The 19520-nt window shown below is 29.7% G+C and overlaps 1 protein-coding gene across 2 annotated transcripts; it reads right to left on the bottom strand.

The window, feature by feature from the left end:
• Window positions 1–15711: 15711 nt before the first annotated feature.
• On the bottom strand, window positions 15712–19172 carry LOC107645994 (Pectinacetylesterase family protein). Of its 2 annotated transcripts, XM_021103958.2 has the most exons (13): window positions 19055–19172; window positions 18646–18951; window positions 18497–18579; window positions 18299–18428; window positions 18146–18219; window positions 17975–18061; window positions 17593–17717; window positions 17460–17520; window positions 17253–17306; window positions 16546–16623; window positions 16258–16363; window positions 16027–16172; window positions 15712–15952 (listed from the first exon to the last, which is right to left on the bottom strand). In XM_021103958.2, exons 2-13 carry the CDS (start codon window positions 18848–18850, stop codon window positions 15842–15844), a joined length of 1260 nt encoding a protein of 419 aa, XP_020959617.1. In that variant the 5' UTR covers window positions 18851–18951; window positions 19055–19172; the 3' UTR covers window positions 15712–15841. The 2 variants fall into 2 exon arrangements, with proteins under 2 accessions (XP_020959617.1, XP_016205648.1); XM_016350162.3 differs by lacking the exons at window positions 18497–18579; window positions 19055–19172 and having other exon boundaries at window positions 18646–18901.
• Between the last annotated feature and the right edge of the window lie 348 nt (window positions 19173–19520).

Here is a 19520-nt window from a genome sequence, read left to right as displayed (position 1 = left end):
AACTCTTTAGATATTAATTGCTTCACCTAATTTTTTAAAGAGATTTCTGAAAACTCTCCTATACAATAAGAAAACTCTAAATTTTTTAATTTTATCTCATCGTGTCAAAGTTTTTATATTACATCAAACAAAATAAATAAGCATTATATAATGTGCAATTATTTTTGTTATCTCTAACAAATTTAAGTTTTTTATCTCCCACATCAAAATTGGAACAATCAAAGACAATCTCTACAACAAATAAATAAAAAAGATCTTTATGCCTTTTACACACAATCATGTTACCTCTCTAATAGTGTAACTTTTTCCTATAGATTCAAATTTATATTTTAAATATGCAATAATTTACAAAATAAATTGGTTTCAATTTATAAATTAATTACATTCATATTAAATTAGTTGCAAATTTAAATAAGATTTAATAATACTAACAAGTAACAACAACAGTAACAATAAGTCCTCCAAATTTCTTTAATTAAGGCGAGGCATTATTATAAAAGATACTCAAATAAAACACAATAAATTAAATAGGGGACTCAAAATGATTTTCACATATCAAAATAGTTTTACATAATATAAAATTATAACTTTGATTTTAAGCTGATTTTTGAATTATTATCAAAATTTATAGTCATCAATTACAGATACCATAATCATCATCATATGATTTATCTTTGTACATAGCTTCTAGCATTATTAAACTTAAAGCCACCGATTAAGCTTTCATATGTTGTTCATCCAACACATAATAATAATTTTAAGAGACAGTGAACTAATTTATTTATTATGGACTAATTTATCTAATATTATCCATTTAGATATCAGTAAAGAATTCTTGACTGCACAAGCCTAACGGCTTTATTTCTTTTGTTTAATTGAAACCAAATTACAAACATGATATAACAAGAAACCAAACTTAGCATATTACTAAAATAGAGTTACATACACATTAAAACTAAAAATAAAAAAGCATGAATATTGAGTTAAATAAACAAACAAAAATCAGTTAAAAAAAGCATGCATATTCAGTTAAATAAATAGAGAAAAATACCTAGAAGCTCGACCAAATGTCAATGTTGATGGAGGGGAGACAGAGCCACCGAGTGACCAAGGCAAGTAGCAGTATTAGAGCACCTTTAGACCGAAAAACAAACAGAGCTTGCGACAGTTTGGGTGCGCGAGGGAGGCTTCGCGGTGACCACAATGGCTGCTTAATGGAAGGGAAGGAGGGTTGCGACGGAGGGAAAGGGAGCGACCTGAGGACCAACGGCGGCGGCACGCGGATATGGCTGGCCGCAGGTGAAAGGCGACGCGCTGGAGGAGATTCGGCGGAGACCTTCGCGTGAGGGCGGCGCTATGAACTTTAGAAGTTGAATCTCTTCATTTCTGTTGGAGTGGGCTCTAATTAGGGTTAAATGTGAGCTGAAACGGTAACATTGTGATGTTGCTTCAAAAAGCCGACCAGGTCACGATTCGGTTCACCCGAACCGAATCTCGGCCGGTTCATCGGTTTAATTTCAGTTTTTAAAATATCCAATTTTTGCTTAATCAACCGAGTACATTTAAGAAAACAATAAAAAATAAAATAAGTCTGTTTGATTATGCCGAAAGTAATTTTTGGTTAATTAGCTAATGTTTATAAATATGTTATACTAAAAATTTTAATGATGGTTTCAATATATATTTTTTCGATTAATCATGTTCTATATAGGGAAAAACAATAAATTGGTTTTGTGTACCTTTTATATTGTTGATCTCTTTTTTTTTTTCTATTTTTAAGTGTGTTGTACGTGAAATATATTATTTAAGATAAATTATTCCTTAATTATTGGTTTAGAATATAATCATCTTATATTATTTTTTATGATAAAACTTTTTGGAAATGTTTGGATGAAGGGAATAATTTTTTGGACGTAATTTTTTGTTTACTAACTCTTTTACTTCTATTTGATACACATTTCAGGCTATTTTTTTTTTGCATATTTGACCTACAAACATAAGGTGCATAATGAGTTATGTGTATATGTTGTACTATTTGGAGTATCTTGGATTTATTAGTGAATTAAACTATTAAGATAGTAAAATTACATATAAAACTATTAAATTATGTAATATTTTTTTATTCTTAAAATACATATCTCATATATAAGTATAGTTTCTTAAAATTTGAGGGGGGGTCGAGGCCACTACTCACCCCCCTCTAAGAAAGCTAAAAAAAGTAGCTCTAGAAAATACAAAAAAATTAAAACTAATGCTAAATTTTTTTATACACATACCTAAAATAAAACATAAAAATAAACCTTGAATACAAATAAGAGTACAGAAATTTTGAATTCCCTCCTATAAAAAGGTTTATAGGAGGAGTGTTTTACGTACAAAAAATTTTCATAAGGTACTCCATGAATAAACTTATATGAATGACTATTATATGTAAAAATGAATCTTGTTATTTTTTGCCAAAAAGTAATTGGCGTAAATTTTATCGTCGTATTATAACTGTAATTATGTGGCATATTTTTTGTTCTATATTAATTTTATATTCTACCTTTACTGCACATTTTAGTATAAATTTTAATGTTCGTAGTTGCACACGTATTTTACCATACATGTTATGTTTTTAGAACAGTATTTCTTATATCATATGGAATGAATACAGTAAGATACTTAACATTATTTTAGTGATGAAAAAGTTGTATCACATTAATTATTAAACCATATATTTGGTGTATAATAGATATGGACAAAACCTGGATTCTTAAGCCACGAGATAGCATATAATATAGACGAGGACTTAATAAGTTCCTAGACTTTGCATTTGCGAATGCATCATCGGATAACATGATAAAGTGTCCATGCCCTCAATGTGGGTTTCAATTTATGCAAATAAGAGAGGATGCGTACAACCACCTGTTGATAAAGCCCTTTCCCACTGGCTATACTTTGTGGTTGCGTCATGGTAAGAAACCAGCTGAGGAGAGCTCTACTTGCACACCGATAGTTGAGAAACCTACACCCGAGGTGAATCCATATCTTCAAATGGTGCACGAGGCATTTAACTTCACAATACCTCCTGAAAGTGAGGAGACCACAACAGCGGATCCTGTAGAAGATGATGATATAGAGTTGTCGTACTTGTACGATGGTCCAAGTCGTGAGGCACAGGATTTTGCCGATCTTCTTGCGGATGGAGCAGAGGAATTATATCCCGGCTGCTCGAAATACTAAAAATTGTCTTTCCTAGTGAAGCTTTATCACATTAAGTGTATGTGTGGTGTGAGTGACAAGGCTATGTCGATGATTTTGGACTTATTGCGCGATGCATCAAGCCAAATTCCCGTCCACTTTGTATGAAGCTAAGAAAATCATCCAAAAGTTGGGGATTGAGTACAAAAAGGTAAATGCATGCCCGAATGATTGCATGTTGTATCGGGGTGAGGATGAGGACGCGACCAAATGCAAGCAGTGTGGGACTTCACGATGGAAGCAGAAGACGCGAAAGGGTTCCGTTATGAAACTCAAAATACCTGTCAGGAAAAACGGAAAGCCTCTCCCAGCGAATACTCTCCATTACTTTCCTCTTATGCCACGACTGCAACGGTTATTCATGTGTAGCAAAACTTCATCTGACATGTTATGGCATAAAGAGGCAGATAATAACGATGGGTACTTGAGGCATCCAAGGGACGCTGAAGCATGGAAAGACTTTGATGCAAAGTATCCTTTTTTTCTAACGATGCTCGCAGTGTTCGCTTAGCTTTAGCAAGTGACGATTTTAATCCTTTCAGAAATATGAGTACCACATATTCCATTTGGCCTGTGATTCTTATTCCATACAATCTTCCTCCCTGGCTATGCATGAAACAGGCATCTTTTATACTATCTATGATTATTTCCGGTCCTAAAATGCTGGGTAACGACATCGATGTTTATTTGGAGCCCCTGGTGGATGAGTTGAAGCAACTATGGGATGGCGTTGAAATTTATGATGCTAATAAGGGGACCACTTTCAAGATGCGTGCGGCGATAATGTGGACTATTAGCGATTTTTCAGGGTTGAGAAATTTATCTGGGTGGAACACATACAGTGGGTTAGCTTGTCTCATGTGTAACGTGGACGCTAAGGCTCAGCGACTAACATTCAATCGAAAATGGTGTTACACTGGTCATCGCCGTTTCTTGAATTAGGGCCGTAAATATAGAGTAGACCAGATTAGATTTGACGGATAAGTTGAAAGCAGAGATCCACCGAAGAAGTATTATGGAGCAGATGTCTTAAGGCAGCAGTGTAACATGCAAGTATCGTTTGGGAAGAACTCAACTCTAACAGCCAAAAGAAGACGCATTGGTGAAGATGCAGATCAAGATGACTCGTATTGGAAAAAGAGGAGTGTGTTCTTTGAACACCCGTACTGGAAGAATCATATGTTGCGTCATAACCTTGACGTGATGCATATAGAGAAGAACATTTGTGACAATGTGGTCTTCACTATCTTAAACGATAGCGTCAAATCAAAAGATAATCTTAAGGCTCGCAAAGATTTGCAAAGATTTACAAAGCATGGGCATAAGGCCTGAATTGTGGCCGGACGAAGGTGGTAAATATCCTTCAGCAAGCTTCACAATGTCGAATCCACAGAAGGATGTATTCCTGAAGACTCTACAGAACGTGGTCTTTCCAGATGGTTACTTGAGCAATATTGCTCGTTGTGTTGACATCCGACAGCGCAAGTTGTATGGGTTGAAGAGTCACAACTGCCACATTCTAATGGAACAATTACTTCCAATTTTGGTGAAGAATGCATTGCCAAGTCCGGTATCGAATGTGATTGCGAATCTGTCCTCATTTTTCCGAGAACTCTGTGGAAAAGCTATAAATCCTATGCAGCTTGGTGCCCTTCAGAATCATGTTGTGCAAGCTCTGTGTCAGATGAAAATGATTTTTCCTCCATCCTTCTTCACTGTTATGGTTCACCTTACGGTGCACCTCGTTGATGAACTAAAACTTGGTGGCCCGGTACATTATCGGTGGATGTATTCAATAGAAAGGTTAGCTTGCTACTAAACACATTTAAGACATTTTTTTTCAAATTCATTACGTATATACTAAGCGTTATGTCGTATTTATGTAAAAGGTACTTAGGACGATTGAAGCAATACATGCGTAACAGGGCACAAGCAGAAGGCTCAATTGCGGAGGGCTATTTATCGGAGGAGATTTTGACATTCTGCTCCAGATTTTTGACGATTGACCTGTTGATATTACAAAAAATACAGGATGTACTATGTTCCCAGAAATTGGAAAAGCTTCAGGGGCTGTATCACATTTTATACCGACCCCAATGGAAAGAGATCAGGTACATCATCATGTGCTAGTCAATTGCGAGGCCGTCGCTCCATTTATTGAGTAAGTATGCACATGTAATCATTAATCACGATTATAACCAATTTCAAACACTCAGTCGTTGGACTAATTTCTTGTTATGTCGTAAAGTACATTTAGGGCAGAAACAAAGCGAAAATTATGGGATCAAACAAGGTCGCAATCTAAGATAGACTATGTTGTGCATGTAAAATTTTCTCGCCGGTTCAAGCGTGAGGTTTGTAGAAATTTAACCTGACCAACTTATTTGTGCCTTAGAATTATAAATTATAAATTCTAATTTTTTATACGAACAAACTCTAATTTATGGTGCTAGGTTCCAATGGACAGTACTGTACATTCAAACGAAATGAAGTTGCTGGCATGTGGTCCCATGCTAGGCAAGACATTTTGGGGCATACAACGTCAATGGATACAAGTTTAGAACTATCACAAAGAAAGACGGGTTGAAAACACAAAATAGTGGAGAAATTGTGGACATAATTGAACTGAACTACAGCTGCCATTTCACAGTGGTTTTGTTCAAATATATTTGGGCTGATACAACTACGAGCAGAGGAATCAAAAAAGACCATCTGGGCCTTACCAGCGTTAATTTCGCTCGTCCAATTTACACCGGTGATCGAAAAGAGGATGAACCGTACATATTGGTATCAGAAGCTCATCTCGTGTACTATGTACATGATGAAGTAGATCAAGAATGGAGTGTAGTGGTTCATGTAAAACCACGAGACTTGTATGACATGGGAGGAGAGAATGAAGATGTTGAAGCTATTTTTTCTCCTCAGCCCGGGTTGAACATGTCAGCAGCAGGTGACATCAGTGATTTACAGTTGACAAGGGATGATGATATAGAAGACCCAGTAGCAGATGTTTCTCATAACATCGATTATGTGGCATAGTGAAAATATGGCAAAACATGTACATCATTTTTAGAGTATCTGTGTGTGTTTGATAAGTTTAACAGTGTTTATGATGTACGCAGTTTGCTGGTTACATTACTATCTGTGTTTTCGTATTTGAATTAAATTTTCATTTTAAGTTAATTTTCATGAATACCACCAGTTCCTCATTTTTTCCAACGATTTTTGCTTTTAAAAGTTAGTTTTCAAGGCTTTGTTGTTCTCATCATCATTGTTATTGTTCTTAAACTCCAATAAAGAAAATTATGATATCGAGTAAATTATCTTGAATTATGATATTGTTATCATTGACAAATATATTTAATATAAAATGGTGTTGTAATAGGAGTAATGAAAACGGAGGATTTCTCATCATGCTATGCAGGCACAACATTCACTAACGAAATGGCTATGACCTCTCCATTCTCTTCATTGGAACATGCAATTACGGTTGCCAGAGACATATGGTACCGTAAGTTGAATGTTAGATCTTGGTTGGAGGCTATATCAGGACGATTTTGTTCTAATGAATACTTGGAAACAGCGAACGAAGCTACTGTGCAGATCTGTTCATTAGCTGTACCCTTAAACACTTGAGTTAAACATTATTTGATTAATAAGTATTTTACTTTGATATATGTGTACAACATTTAACCAATGATAGTTGTTACGTTCATGCTAAAGTTTGTAGGAACTTCATGAATGGGGATTAAAGTACGAGGAGAAATTTGGCTATGTTTTTGTGACATTTGTAGCTGGTAGGACATTTGAAGACATACTTGCTGAATTAAAGGTTAGAAATAAATTTCTAGCATAGAAAGTGAATTACAGAGACACAATATGATTTACAAAAAAGACCATCAACTATACATTTTATTATGGTGCATATGCGCTTTAATAACTCGCATGGTGTTGAGTTGGAGATTGCTTCAACAGAGGAATTGAAGTATATAGAACGTGCTATTAGAGAGCTTCTTTCTAAGAAATCTGTCCAAACTACCGATGAAAGAGATGATAATAGTTAATTTTGTATTTGTTAATTTTGAAAGTCCTCTTTCCATAATTTCGCAATTTTTTTCCTTAATAACTAGGTAATGACCTGGAAGTTATCAGTATCTTTTAAGTAGATTTATATGTTGTTGGTTGCATGTTCATATATACAGTGTCAACTGAATATTCAAGCGAAATAGTTGCTGACACTCTAGATGGAGCAGACACTAATTCAGAAGACGATTTAGATGCTATCTTCTCCGGTGGATATGACATCTCCAGGGATGTTGAGCTCAATAAGGTTCCAGAAGACAATGAAACTTTAAACACCCAACATAGAGAAGATGTCGTACGTGTTGCAAAAAGGGGTTTCGATCTGAACAAATTGCCATGGTTTGGAGATGACTTATCAGATCCATTATCACGTCACTGCAGCGGATTTCTGACAGAGTATTTCTGGCCAGGTCAATACGATGTTGATGAGAAATTTTGACTCAAAACTTGTTTGTCTACTTTAGTAATTCTGATTTTTATGCTCTATTAAACTTTGTTTTGAGTTTATGAATTCGGACGTTCACTTGATTTTTATGTTAGCATTTATGGTTGAATACAAACTCAAAATGACTAATAGTATAAGAGAAAACCTGATTCGTAAGTTTATTTTTAGTTATTCATTTATAAATATTTTTTTAATTAATGAATTATTTTTTATGTAACAAAAAAATAAAAATTTATTTAATGCATTAAGTTGCAGTATTTGAAACGTTTTTTCAGTAAAATAAATAGCGAGGACTAGAATAGTTTTAAGACGGCAATAATGTTTATACAAAAAAAAATTTCCAAGTTAAAAATAATATTGCAGCGATTAAAAAAAAACCGCTGCAAAACGAGTATCAATGTATTCAACAATTGTACATTTTACGGCGGTTATAGAAAAACCGCTGCAAAATGAGATTATTTGGTAGCGTCCTCTAAAACCGACACAAGAATCGCTACAAAACAGGTACATTTCGCAGCGGTTATCGAAAAACCGCTGTAAAATGAGATCATTTGGTAAACAATAATATAAAGTATCTAAAATAATATTTTTACATTAATAAATAATAATATATTATGTATAAATTTATTTTAAAGATATAAGTTAAAAATGAGATTAAACACAACTAACACATGATAATATTTAAATATATTTAAATATGTAAAAAAATATTTTTTGTTTTTGTTAAGATAAAAAAATACGAGTATTAGCCAAATATTATGTTTAGAATGTATATAATACACAAACACATTAACTTAATAAAGTGTTCGTATTTTATAGGTTATACATAATAATATAATAACTTTGCAAAAAAGATAAAAAATAAATATTGACTAAGATAATATAATTTTTGTGATAATATTTTACTGGTTCATTTTTTTATGGTATCAATACGTATTAATTAGTTAAATAACGAACTAAACACCTCTTAACAAAGTTTTCAATATATTAAAGGGAGCCACTCAGATAAAGACGCCTAAAACATTTTTTTTAAAAGATGTTTTTTAATAATTAAAATTTAATATATATAATCAATTATAAATCATGTTATTTTTGTTAAAATTAGATTAGATAAATTGATTTAATCAAAAAAATGGTGAATAAAATTTGAACTGGTCTATATTAATATTTTTTTTATCTATAACAATATATAATGGGAAAACCCATTTTTGTGTCCAATATTTTTTTTTCATTTTTATCCTTTTTAATAACTTACTTCTAGTTACAGAATTTCACTACTTCATTTTCATTCACCTTCATGTCAATATAACTTCTCCTGTTAATTTCTCTCACATCACGTTACTGCATCAGTTACAGAATTTGCACTACTTAATCTTCATCTTCATCTATAATAACTAATAGGATACCAATTTCTCTTCTTAATCTCTCTCACTTCACTGGTTACTCCATAATAGAAAAAATTTCCTTCATTTCTCCTCCATCTTCTCCTGCATTCTTCTCACTTCGCCTAAATATAAATGTAAAACCTACTGTAATTTATTTTTTGTCATTAAATAAAAGTGTAAAACTATTTTTACATGTTTCTTTGATTAATTACAGTTGACAACATACCAATGGAAGATTCACGTGGAAGTGGTCGACGAACTTGGCAAGACTATGCCAGACAACGAAGACAAAATATGAGTGAAGAACAGAGGCAGCAACACCTTGCCAGAAGGCGTGCCAGTTACCAAGATAGTATTAAACGAGGAAAACAAATCGATACATCAAGTGGACCAACTAACATGGCAACACCATTACAAGATATCACAAATATACCCCCTCAATAATACTCTGTATCAGGTACTCTAAGTTATACTTCCCATTAATAAATTTATGTTGTTAGTTTATCATTTAATATGGATTATTTTTTACGATATATCTATGTTACTGGACTCTTAGTACGTACCAATTATGTATAATTTATTTCTTGAGTGTACCCTTAAATTATCAAATTACATTATTTTCATCTTAATAATGAATTTTTTTACATATACAGATACTCACAATAACACCGGAGCTGGTTCAAGTAATATACCAAATGGTCCAAATATGGGTAGAAATCCTATATATTTATATTTATTTAATTAATAATAATTTATTTTTTCTTAAATTTTGATTCAATAAATCTTTTATTATTAGCCTAAATAATATTATTATAGATATTATTATATTGTCTTAATGTACTTTACATCATTATAATCTCAATTATTAAATAGTTTAATAATCTTTTAATATAATATCATACAAATATAAAATTTTTATAACTGTATTATTCTAAGAAAAATATATATATATATTCAATGTTTAATAATATATTTGTTATTAAACTTTGACTCTGTAACAAAAAAACTTATAATAGATAATTCTGGTATATTTTTTTAAACTTTTTTTTTATAATTTAGTTTTCTATTTAATTTGAATTATTTCTACAATATCTCTATGTTACTGTACTCTTAGTACTATTTATTTGTAATTTATCTACCGAATATACTCTTAAATTCTCAGCATACATTATTTTCATGTTAATTTAATATTTTTTAAATATTTAGATACTTATAATAAAAGCGAAACTGATTCAAGTAATAGATCGAATGGTAATAAATATGGATAGGACTCCTGTATATTTATTTAATTAATAGTAATTTATTTTTTCATAAATTTTGATTCAATAAATCTTCTATTATTGTCCTAAATAATATTATTATAAGAATAAATAAAATGTTCTCGCGCCGTATCATTATAAAAAAAATTGCATTAGATATATGTTTAATAATATAATTAAAACTTAAATTTTTTCACTGTATAACAAAAAAAATTAGTTGATAATTTCGATATTTTTTTATATTTTTCCTTCTAAAAAATAGATATATCAGAAGTGGCAATTTCTTCGCTACATAAATTTAAATTGATAAATTTACTATTTTTATTATAATTATTATACTACCAGTTTAATATAATTTTTATATTCACGAATTACTTATTTCTAAAAAAAATTATCTATAACAATATATAATGCCAATACATGGGTTTGGTATTCAAAATTCTTTTCCAATTTTGCCCTTCCTTCTATCCCACTATATGTATGTCAGTTATTCTACATTAAAAGACTTCCACTACCTCATCTTTTCTCTTATCACATATATTCAATTTCTCTCTTATCTCATTAATTCACAATCACGCAACTTCTATAATTATCTCTTTTCTCTCCTACTATCTATCATCTCATATTACTGTTACTATATAATAGAAAACTTTTTTTCTTTTCTTATTCATCTTTTCTTACACCCTTCTCACTTTATTTAGATATAACATAAAACCTAATATAAGAATAATTGATATCTAAATTTAAGTTCTAATATTGTTTCTAAAAAAAAGTTTATTATTAAAAAATTCTTTCATTAGTTACGTTAAATAAAAAATTTTATATTTATTTTTTTATAGTAATTTAATTAAGATTTTTGTATTGGATGTAAATTATTATTGCAGAATTTTTTTATTTGAATATATTTTTAAAGAATAAAAATAAAATAATTCAATAGGGACAATTTATAAAAAAATAAATTTACACAAAATAATTTTTCTCTTATCATACTCTTCTAATATACTTTAGGTACTTACACAGTATATAAGGTTAATTGGCATCTAAATTAAGTTCTAATATAATCCTAGAGAAATTTATTATTAAAAAAATTTCTCCCATACATCCATCAGTTACGTTGAATAAAAAACACTTTCACACAATTTTTCACACCAACTTTATAAGAGTTTTCTATTGGATGTAAATTATTCATGTGGATTTGTTTTATTATGGATATGCTTTTAAAAGAATAAAAGTAAAATAGTTTATCAGAACAATATTTTTTGAAAAAAATTACACAGAATAATTTTTGTACTAATATATGAGGATTCATTTTACATATAATATTCATTTATCTGAATTTATTAGTGGAGTATTTTATAGAAATTATATTTAAGTAATTTTTTTATCTTATAATCATTTTATATTTTGGAATTCAAAATTTTGTATTTTTATTTTTATTCAAGTTTTGTTTTTATGTTTTATTTTAGTTCTGTTAATAAAAAGGTATTAACATTAGTTTTAATGTTTAACTTTTAGGATAAATAAAAAGATGAGATATTCTTTATAAATTTGATGATTAAAAAATTATTTATTGTAGAATAAGTTAAGTTTATTTCTTGACTATAGGAATATATATAATTCATTCTTGAATATAATAAAAATAAATATATATTTATTTAATTTTTTAAATTTTATATTAATTATTAAAATCATGATATAATGGATGTACTCCTATAAAAAAATGAAAATGACTTCGTAACTATTTTTTTGTTGGAAGAAAACAGCACTTAATGACTATAGAGTATAATTTAAACAATTATAAATAAGTAACATAAGTAATAAAAAATAGACATAAAATTTAATTCTTTTGTTATTTGGTACAAAAATAAATATAATAAAATAAATCACTGTTCTCATACATAACGACATAAAATTTAACATTATCCTTTTCTAGAGTCATCTATTTTTTTATTTTTATCCTTATTTTTGTATTTTATTTTAATTTTATTAAACCCAAAAGTACTAATGTCATTTAACTTTAATTTTTAACTTTTTATCATAAATGAATATGTGACTTTGAATGTATTAGATAATAAAAAAACTCATAATAAAAAAAAGTTAAATTTACTCATTTGTTATATTTATAAGAGTGTAGATGATACAGATAAGAGTTACGCGATTTTTTTTTTAACTTTTATCTTTAAAGTAGTATTCACTTCTTAGTGTAATAATTATGAATTAATATATATTGGTAACTAATTTCGATTGAAGAGAAGATAGAAAGAGAATAAAAACTAAGGAAGGAAGAGAGAACAAACTAATATAAGAGTGGTGGTGAAGTATATGTAGATAGATAAAGATAAGAAAAAAGAGTAATAAAAACAAAAATTAAAAATTCTAAAAGAATAATAAGACTAAAGATAATTTAAAATGTTGAATATAAAATTATAAGAAATAAAAATTTTTTAGTTATTAAAAATATGCGAGAGAAAGAGTTATTTAAATATAAATTTTTATAACTGCTTCAAATTAAATATAATTGAAAAATAAATAAATTTACAAATATTTATAAATTTTTATCTTTATTGTTACACATAGTAACATAATGATTTTAGTATTATACCTAAATTAATTTAAATTCAATTATTTTATATATTAAAAAAATTAAATAATTAATAATTTTTTTTTATTTTTTATTTAATTATTCTATACAAATTTTTAAATGCTTGATATCTTAATTTTTTTTTAAAATGATAAAATATGACTTAACAAGTAAGTATAAAAAATAAGTATCTTTATAATAGTTATACATCTAGATATCTAAATCAAACAAAAAAATAATTCTTTTAACAAATCTTTAACAACTTAAAAGTTAACACAATGGATATGTATGGATCAAAGTGATAAACAAAAATGAGAGATGCGATCATGATAATATGATATGGTGGTAATTGATTGCGATCGGGGTTAATAGAAGAAGAAAACAAAAAAGAAGAATAAAACAAGGCAACATAATAGTGACAGTGAGATAATAATAGTTATACATATAAAAAAATAATAAGAGAAAATAATAGTGTATAATATGATGAGATGATATAATCAAAATAAAAATTAATAATTTTGAAATAATAATAAAATTAAAGATAATTAAAAATGTTCAATATAAGATTAAAGAAATAATTTTTTATCTATTAGAATTATGTATAAAAAAAAGAATGGTTTGAATATGAATATAAATTTTTAAATTTATTTCAAATTAAATAAGAATAAGAAAATAAATAAATTTAATATATAAATAACTAATTTATAACTAATGTTAATAAATTTTTATTTTGACTTTGTTACACATAATAATAACAATTTTTTTATTTTTTAACTTAAATTTATTTATTTTATCTTTTTAATTTATTTTTTAATTATTGATATTAAATTTATAATTTTAAAAATAAAAATATAAAAATATTTTTTTAACTCAATAGAAAAGCGGCTGAACAGGCACGACAATGCCTGTTGAGCCGCTAGTAAAAAAATGACTACAATACCTTTATTATAGAAAATGATTAAAATACTATTATTTTATATATATATATATATATATATATATATATTAATTTTAAAAATTCTAAATCCTAACCCTACGATAGAAAAATAAATGACTAAAATTTAGGATTCTAAAAATTAATATATATAATAGAAGTATTTTAGTCATTTTCTATAATAGAATATTGTAATCATTTTCTATAAAAAATAATATTAATTTAGACCAGTTCAAGATTTGATTCATCATTTTTCGGTCAAATCAATTTGTTTAGTCTAATTTTGACAAAAATAACACGATTTAATCGATTATATATGTTAAATTTTAATTATTAAAAAACATCTTTATAAAAAGACGTTTTCAGCGACTTTATCTAAATGTCTCCCTATATTAAAACATAATAAAATTTTTCCCATCTTCTATGGAAGGTTAAGAATACGGAGTATTTCCTCCTCTAGACTCTAGTAATATTTTTTAGTATTACTCTTTTTTAGTATGTCTTTATTTTATACATGGAAAATAATCTCATCTTAAAAAAAAAAAAAAATAAAACTAAACTTGCACTAGCCAGGCTATTTACAGTGATTAAAAACATTCTTCAAATTTTTGCACTATATCAAAACAATCAGAATTTTCCTCAAAAAATGTTCAAGTGAGTTGCTTAGAGAGATATATGGATCCTCTAAAATAAAAAAGTTGCTAAAGTAATAAAATATAGAGTTAATTATCATTAATTTATAATTTTTTAAAAATATATATCTCATTATTTTAATTTTATTTTATCATTTTACTAATTTTTTTTATTTTAGAAGATCCTCATCCATCAATTTATAACTGATTGACTGAAGGGGTGGGAAGACTAGAATTTTAACTCTATCCGGTCATATTATTCTAACTCAATCGGCAACTATTCCTTCTATGTGTTAGGTAATAGAAGAGTAAGTAAGCTAAGGGAGGGTGGAAGTGGATGAACAAAATTGATACAAATTATAAAGGAATTACCATGTTTATCTTAATGTCTACATCTACTAATACAACAAACATAAATACTTCGTTATAAAATATGACAAAGAAAAAAGTGATGATAACTTTACTTAAAACAATCTTGACCAACAATCTTTGTTCAAACTTCTACCACTTGTATATGAAGCCACAATTTGATCATCTTGCTTCTAAATTGATTTGGATTTTCTTCACACTTTTATCATGCATATATATATACTACCAAAATTCTAATTAATGTTTGTGATAAAATTAACAAAATTTGTGGGAATTTTATCTGGAGACATAAACAAGGACAACTCACCTTGTTAGCTGGGACAGAATCTATAAACTCAAAAAAGAAGTTGATCTGATCTTGGCCAATGGAGATACAGAGACATGAATGATATGTGCCTCAAATAATTACTAAATAATATTTAGAATTTTTCATACTACCAACATTTGAAACCCGTACTTACCATTCTTATGAAACAAAATAAAGAAGCCTTATTGACACAAATTCTTTGAAGTACATACAAATGTGAAAATACTCGTTTTTGATCCTGTAGAGTTAGATTCTGAAATTTTCATCAACCTTTGCTTTGAGAAATGAGAACTCACAAGAATTGTATTCCACTGTTCCTCCTACTAATGCCATAAAGAGCTCTTATTGATAATCCCTTACAAGTTTCTCTCGACCATATTTACATGTGGAGATATATATATATATATATATATATATATATATATATATATATATATATATATATATATATATATATATATATATATATAAAGTATTTAGGACTTATTAAAATTGACTTCCAAATAGTGAATGTATCTATCTATATCATGTGGTACATGTTGTTGGCTGATTAATATTTGGGCAAGAATTGAATTGATGTAGATGATGAGAATGAAATTGGGGTCATGATCTGAATACGAGATGGTGACAGGTATTATCACAAGGGTAAGGACAATCAATCACCTTCACACCTGCGCGGTCGAAATACCAATCTCCAACAGCCACAGCAATTACCTGCATCCATGCGTGCTAATTAATTAATTAATTAATGATAAGCTCAATGTATTACTGTTAGATTCGGTTCTCACCTTGTTCTTCACGATTGGAGAATTTTCAGCGAACCATGTGTCCTGCCTCTCAGATTGGCAGTGAGAGAAACATGAATTGATGAACAATCCATTCTTGTATGATCTTGAGAACTCTTTTATAATGTTCAGCATGTGAATCCTGAATCCTGTATACGCACTCAAAACTCTTAATCAAACTCTCAAGTCTCAACCTATCTCTCTCTCTCTCGTAAATATATTTATATCGATCACCTTGAAGAAATTGGATCTGTGATGTAGTACATTTAGCATAGTTTAATCTGCAATCATGCCAATATCCATGTGGATCTGCTGATGGAGGCGCTATACTCGATTGGATCTGATCAAAATATATATACGCATGGATCTTTCTAGAATTAATTTAAGGTAATTACCCATATAAAGATGTTTTTATATTAAGCAGTGGAATCAAATATATCAAACCATCAAACTCAGTTATCATCTTCACATATAAACAAATTCATGAATAGTAACTTTAAAGATAGATATTATATGATTTACCTGCCATGAATCATAAGCAGCATTGAGAATGAATAGCGGGGTTCTAACACTCGCAATCAAGTTCTGGGGGAAGAAGCACTTAAAAAGCAATTGAACACAGACTCAGCATAATCCTTCAAATGAAAAACGAGTTAATATTTAATTTGTTTCTTGAAATTTGAGGTTGGACTCAAATTGAGCCTTAAAATTTCAGTTGCCCCAAATTGGTCCTTCAAAATTTATCATCGTAATTCAAATTAATTGCTGAATTGATCTTTATTAATGGCGTTTGATTTAGTACACTAATTTGCTGTGATTTGAATTTCTCGTCCCGGTTTTATATGATGAGATTTATTAGAGTCCATATAAGCTAGACAGCTACTCCCAAATTTCACAAATTGAACTTGTTATTATTGTTTTCATGAGAATGTTGAGAAGCCAATTAAATTTCTAAGTGCTCTAGTAGGTCTCAATCATATAAAATCTAGGCGAAGAATCTAAATTGTGACAAATTAATGTGTAAAATTAACATGACATTGACAAAGATTAGTTCAAAAACTAACGCGAGTTGCTATTGTAAATTTTAGAATTCAAACGGAATCAATTATAATTTTAGGAGTTATTTTAAATCTAACCTTATATTTGGGAGACTAAATTAAGTATTAACTCAACGAAAACCAATATGTCTAAGTAACTATTGGTAAGAGAAAAAGAAAAACAACAGTTACCGATGTGGGGTCAAGATGATTAGTACATATCTCGGGCAAATTCTTCTGTGCTCCCTGAAAACATTTAACATATCACAATTGTCATTGAAGAAAGGTTTTCCAAGTTGAATTCACAAAAGAACAATGATTAAGATTGTGATTTCTTAACACATTATGCTTTCATGCTATAGTACATATACATTGGTCTCCACATAGCTAATGTGATACCTGCAATCCTACGACACCGGTGTAGAAATTTCTGAGGGTATGGCCACCAGATATATCAATTCTGTAATAAAAAAATAATTAAGCATGGTGGAAACGCCATTAAAAGCAGGAAACTACTACAACAATTACTTACGCATCAAGAAACAATCCGGCATCACTAAGACACTTCACTCTGGTGGTCCTAGGAAAGAGGTTGCGAAATTCGTCGCAGTGTATGATAGTAGCCAAGCCACCAGCAGAGCATCCGGAGAGAAGAGCCTGAACCAAATTAGTTAGTTATAGACTTATAGTGTTACATAACATGGAAAGAAACAATATTTAACTAATAGTGTAAATATTAGCATTTTTGTCCTGGTCAGCAATAATTTGCACTTATATTTACAGAGACACATAAATTAATACAGTTTGCATTTATATTTTTTAGAATTTGTACAAATGAATTATTAAAATTTATTTGTTAAAGACAATTTAGCATTTGTGTTGGTCAATGATTTCTTTCTAATATCAAGTACAACCTGCTCGGCAAAGCGCATTCCCTGGGACATCAAATCTTCTATTGCGGCTGCCCAAATCCTCTGTCCTCTGAATTGTAGGTCTGCTGTCTGAGATAGTACATGAATTTCAAGTGAGCTATTGTTAAATCAAGATAAAGCAAACAAACATGCACTTGGTATATCAAACACTACCTTGTCTTCACTATCACCGGTAAATGATGCTCCATCACAATAACGAATCTTTACTCTGTTCCAATTGAAAAAATCTGCAGCCACGTGCAAGTGCAACAGATTACACTGCTAATACAAAAAAGTTTGAGCGGTTGAGTTGAATTAAATGGTGACCTGGGTTTTCTTCAGCTTTGTTGCTCAGTATTCCCGTAAAAGGAATCTCCTTTTCCATAAATGTGGATGATCCACGCCGTGTTCTCTTGCGATAAACACATGTTCTAATGCTGTTACACCATCCACCTCCCTGCACAAACACAATCGGTAAATTCATGTAACTTAGCAGAAGAATTAGAAAGATGAATGAAGTGAAACCTCTAAATTAATAAGCCAGCTGTTTGCTCCTGATCCATAACCCCGATGCAAATGATAAGCAGGTAAAGATCCATCCAAGCACACTGCCAGACGCAGTTGTTGTATGTGTTAGCATGCATACAAAGAAAGAAAAATTGTGGAAAGTGTACCTGCTCCTTTGGCAGCTGCAGTATGAATAAGGGTGAGTCCCACGAAGAGAGTATTGCTCTGAAACAAAGATGATTCATGAGCCTCCAGCAATGAGGGTTCTGTTTCATTCAAGTGGTGATATTCATATCCTTGAAAGCCATGAACCCAGTTGCTTAAAACAAGTCCTATCGCAATCGCAATGGCAAGCCAGAAAAGTTTCCCCATTGGAGCACCGGACACGTTTGGAATCTAAGAGAGTTTTCTAAGTTAACTCAACGGTTTATATATACCATTCGTGTCACCCAAGCTCTCTACGATCCTTCGCTCTATTATTTAAACAAGTTATGTAACTATATTAGTATTTAATTGAATTCAAACTAAAGAAAGAAACCTATGAGAAAAATAATGTAAATGATGATAGTTACTGACGTGAAGATGTATTCATATATAGATAATACAGTTAAAAACTTGTAGGGTGTGTTTGAGAAGAAATGTGGTGGAATTGGAAAGTGAAATATTAAGGGTTAGGCGGTTGCTACTTTTGGTAAGACACGGGGAAAGCGGTGGCGCTGATCGGTGCTTGAATTGAATAGAATGGCCAAGTCCTCGATCGTACTACCGCATTCAAATCTTGAATTCAACGAGATGGGTCGCTTCTTTTCATTTCACTTGACATCAACCACTAGGTTTAACCTTAATAGGAAGGTGATTATTAATAGTTAAAAGTAATAATCACCTAATAATAATAATGATGATGATATTATTGATTAATATATGAAACAACACGACCCCACCAGCGGCACCGCTGCGAATGTGATGTAGCCAAAAACCCAACGAAGCAGTGAACTACGTTACGTTCAGTATACGCAACAACTATATCTGATATAATTCCCTT

The sequence above is a fragment of the Arachis ipaensis genome, chromosome B6 (assembly GCF_059453495.1).
Source record: "Arachis ipaensis isolate K30076 ecotype BB chromosome B6, ASM5945349v1, whole genome shotgun sequence".
Classification (NCBI taxonomy): domain Eukaryota; kingdom Viridiplantae; phylum Streptophyta; class Magnoliopsida; order Fabales; family Fabaceae; genus Arachis; species Arachis ipaensis.
The sequence above is the reverse complement of the archived record's forward strand: the minus strand, read 5'-3'. Positions and strand labels throughout refer to the sequence as shown.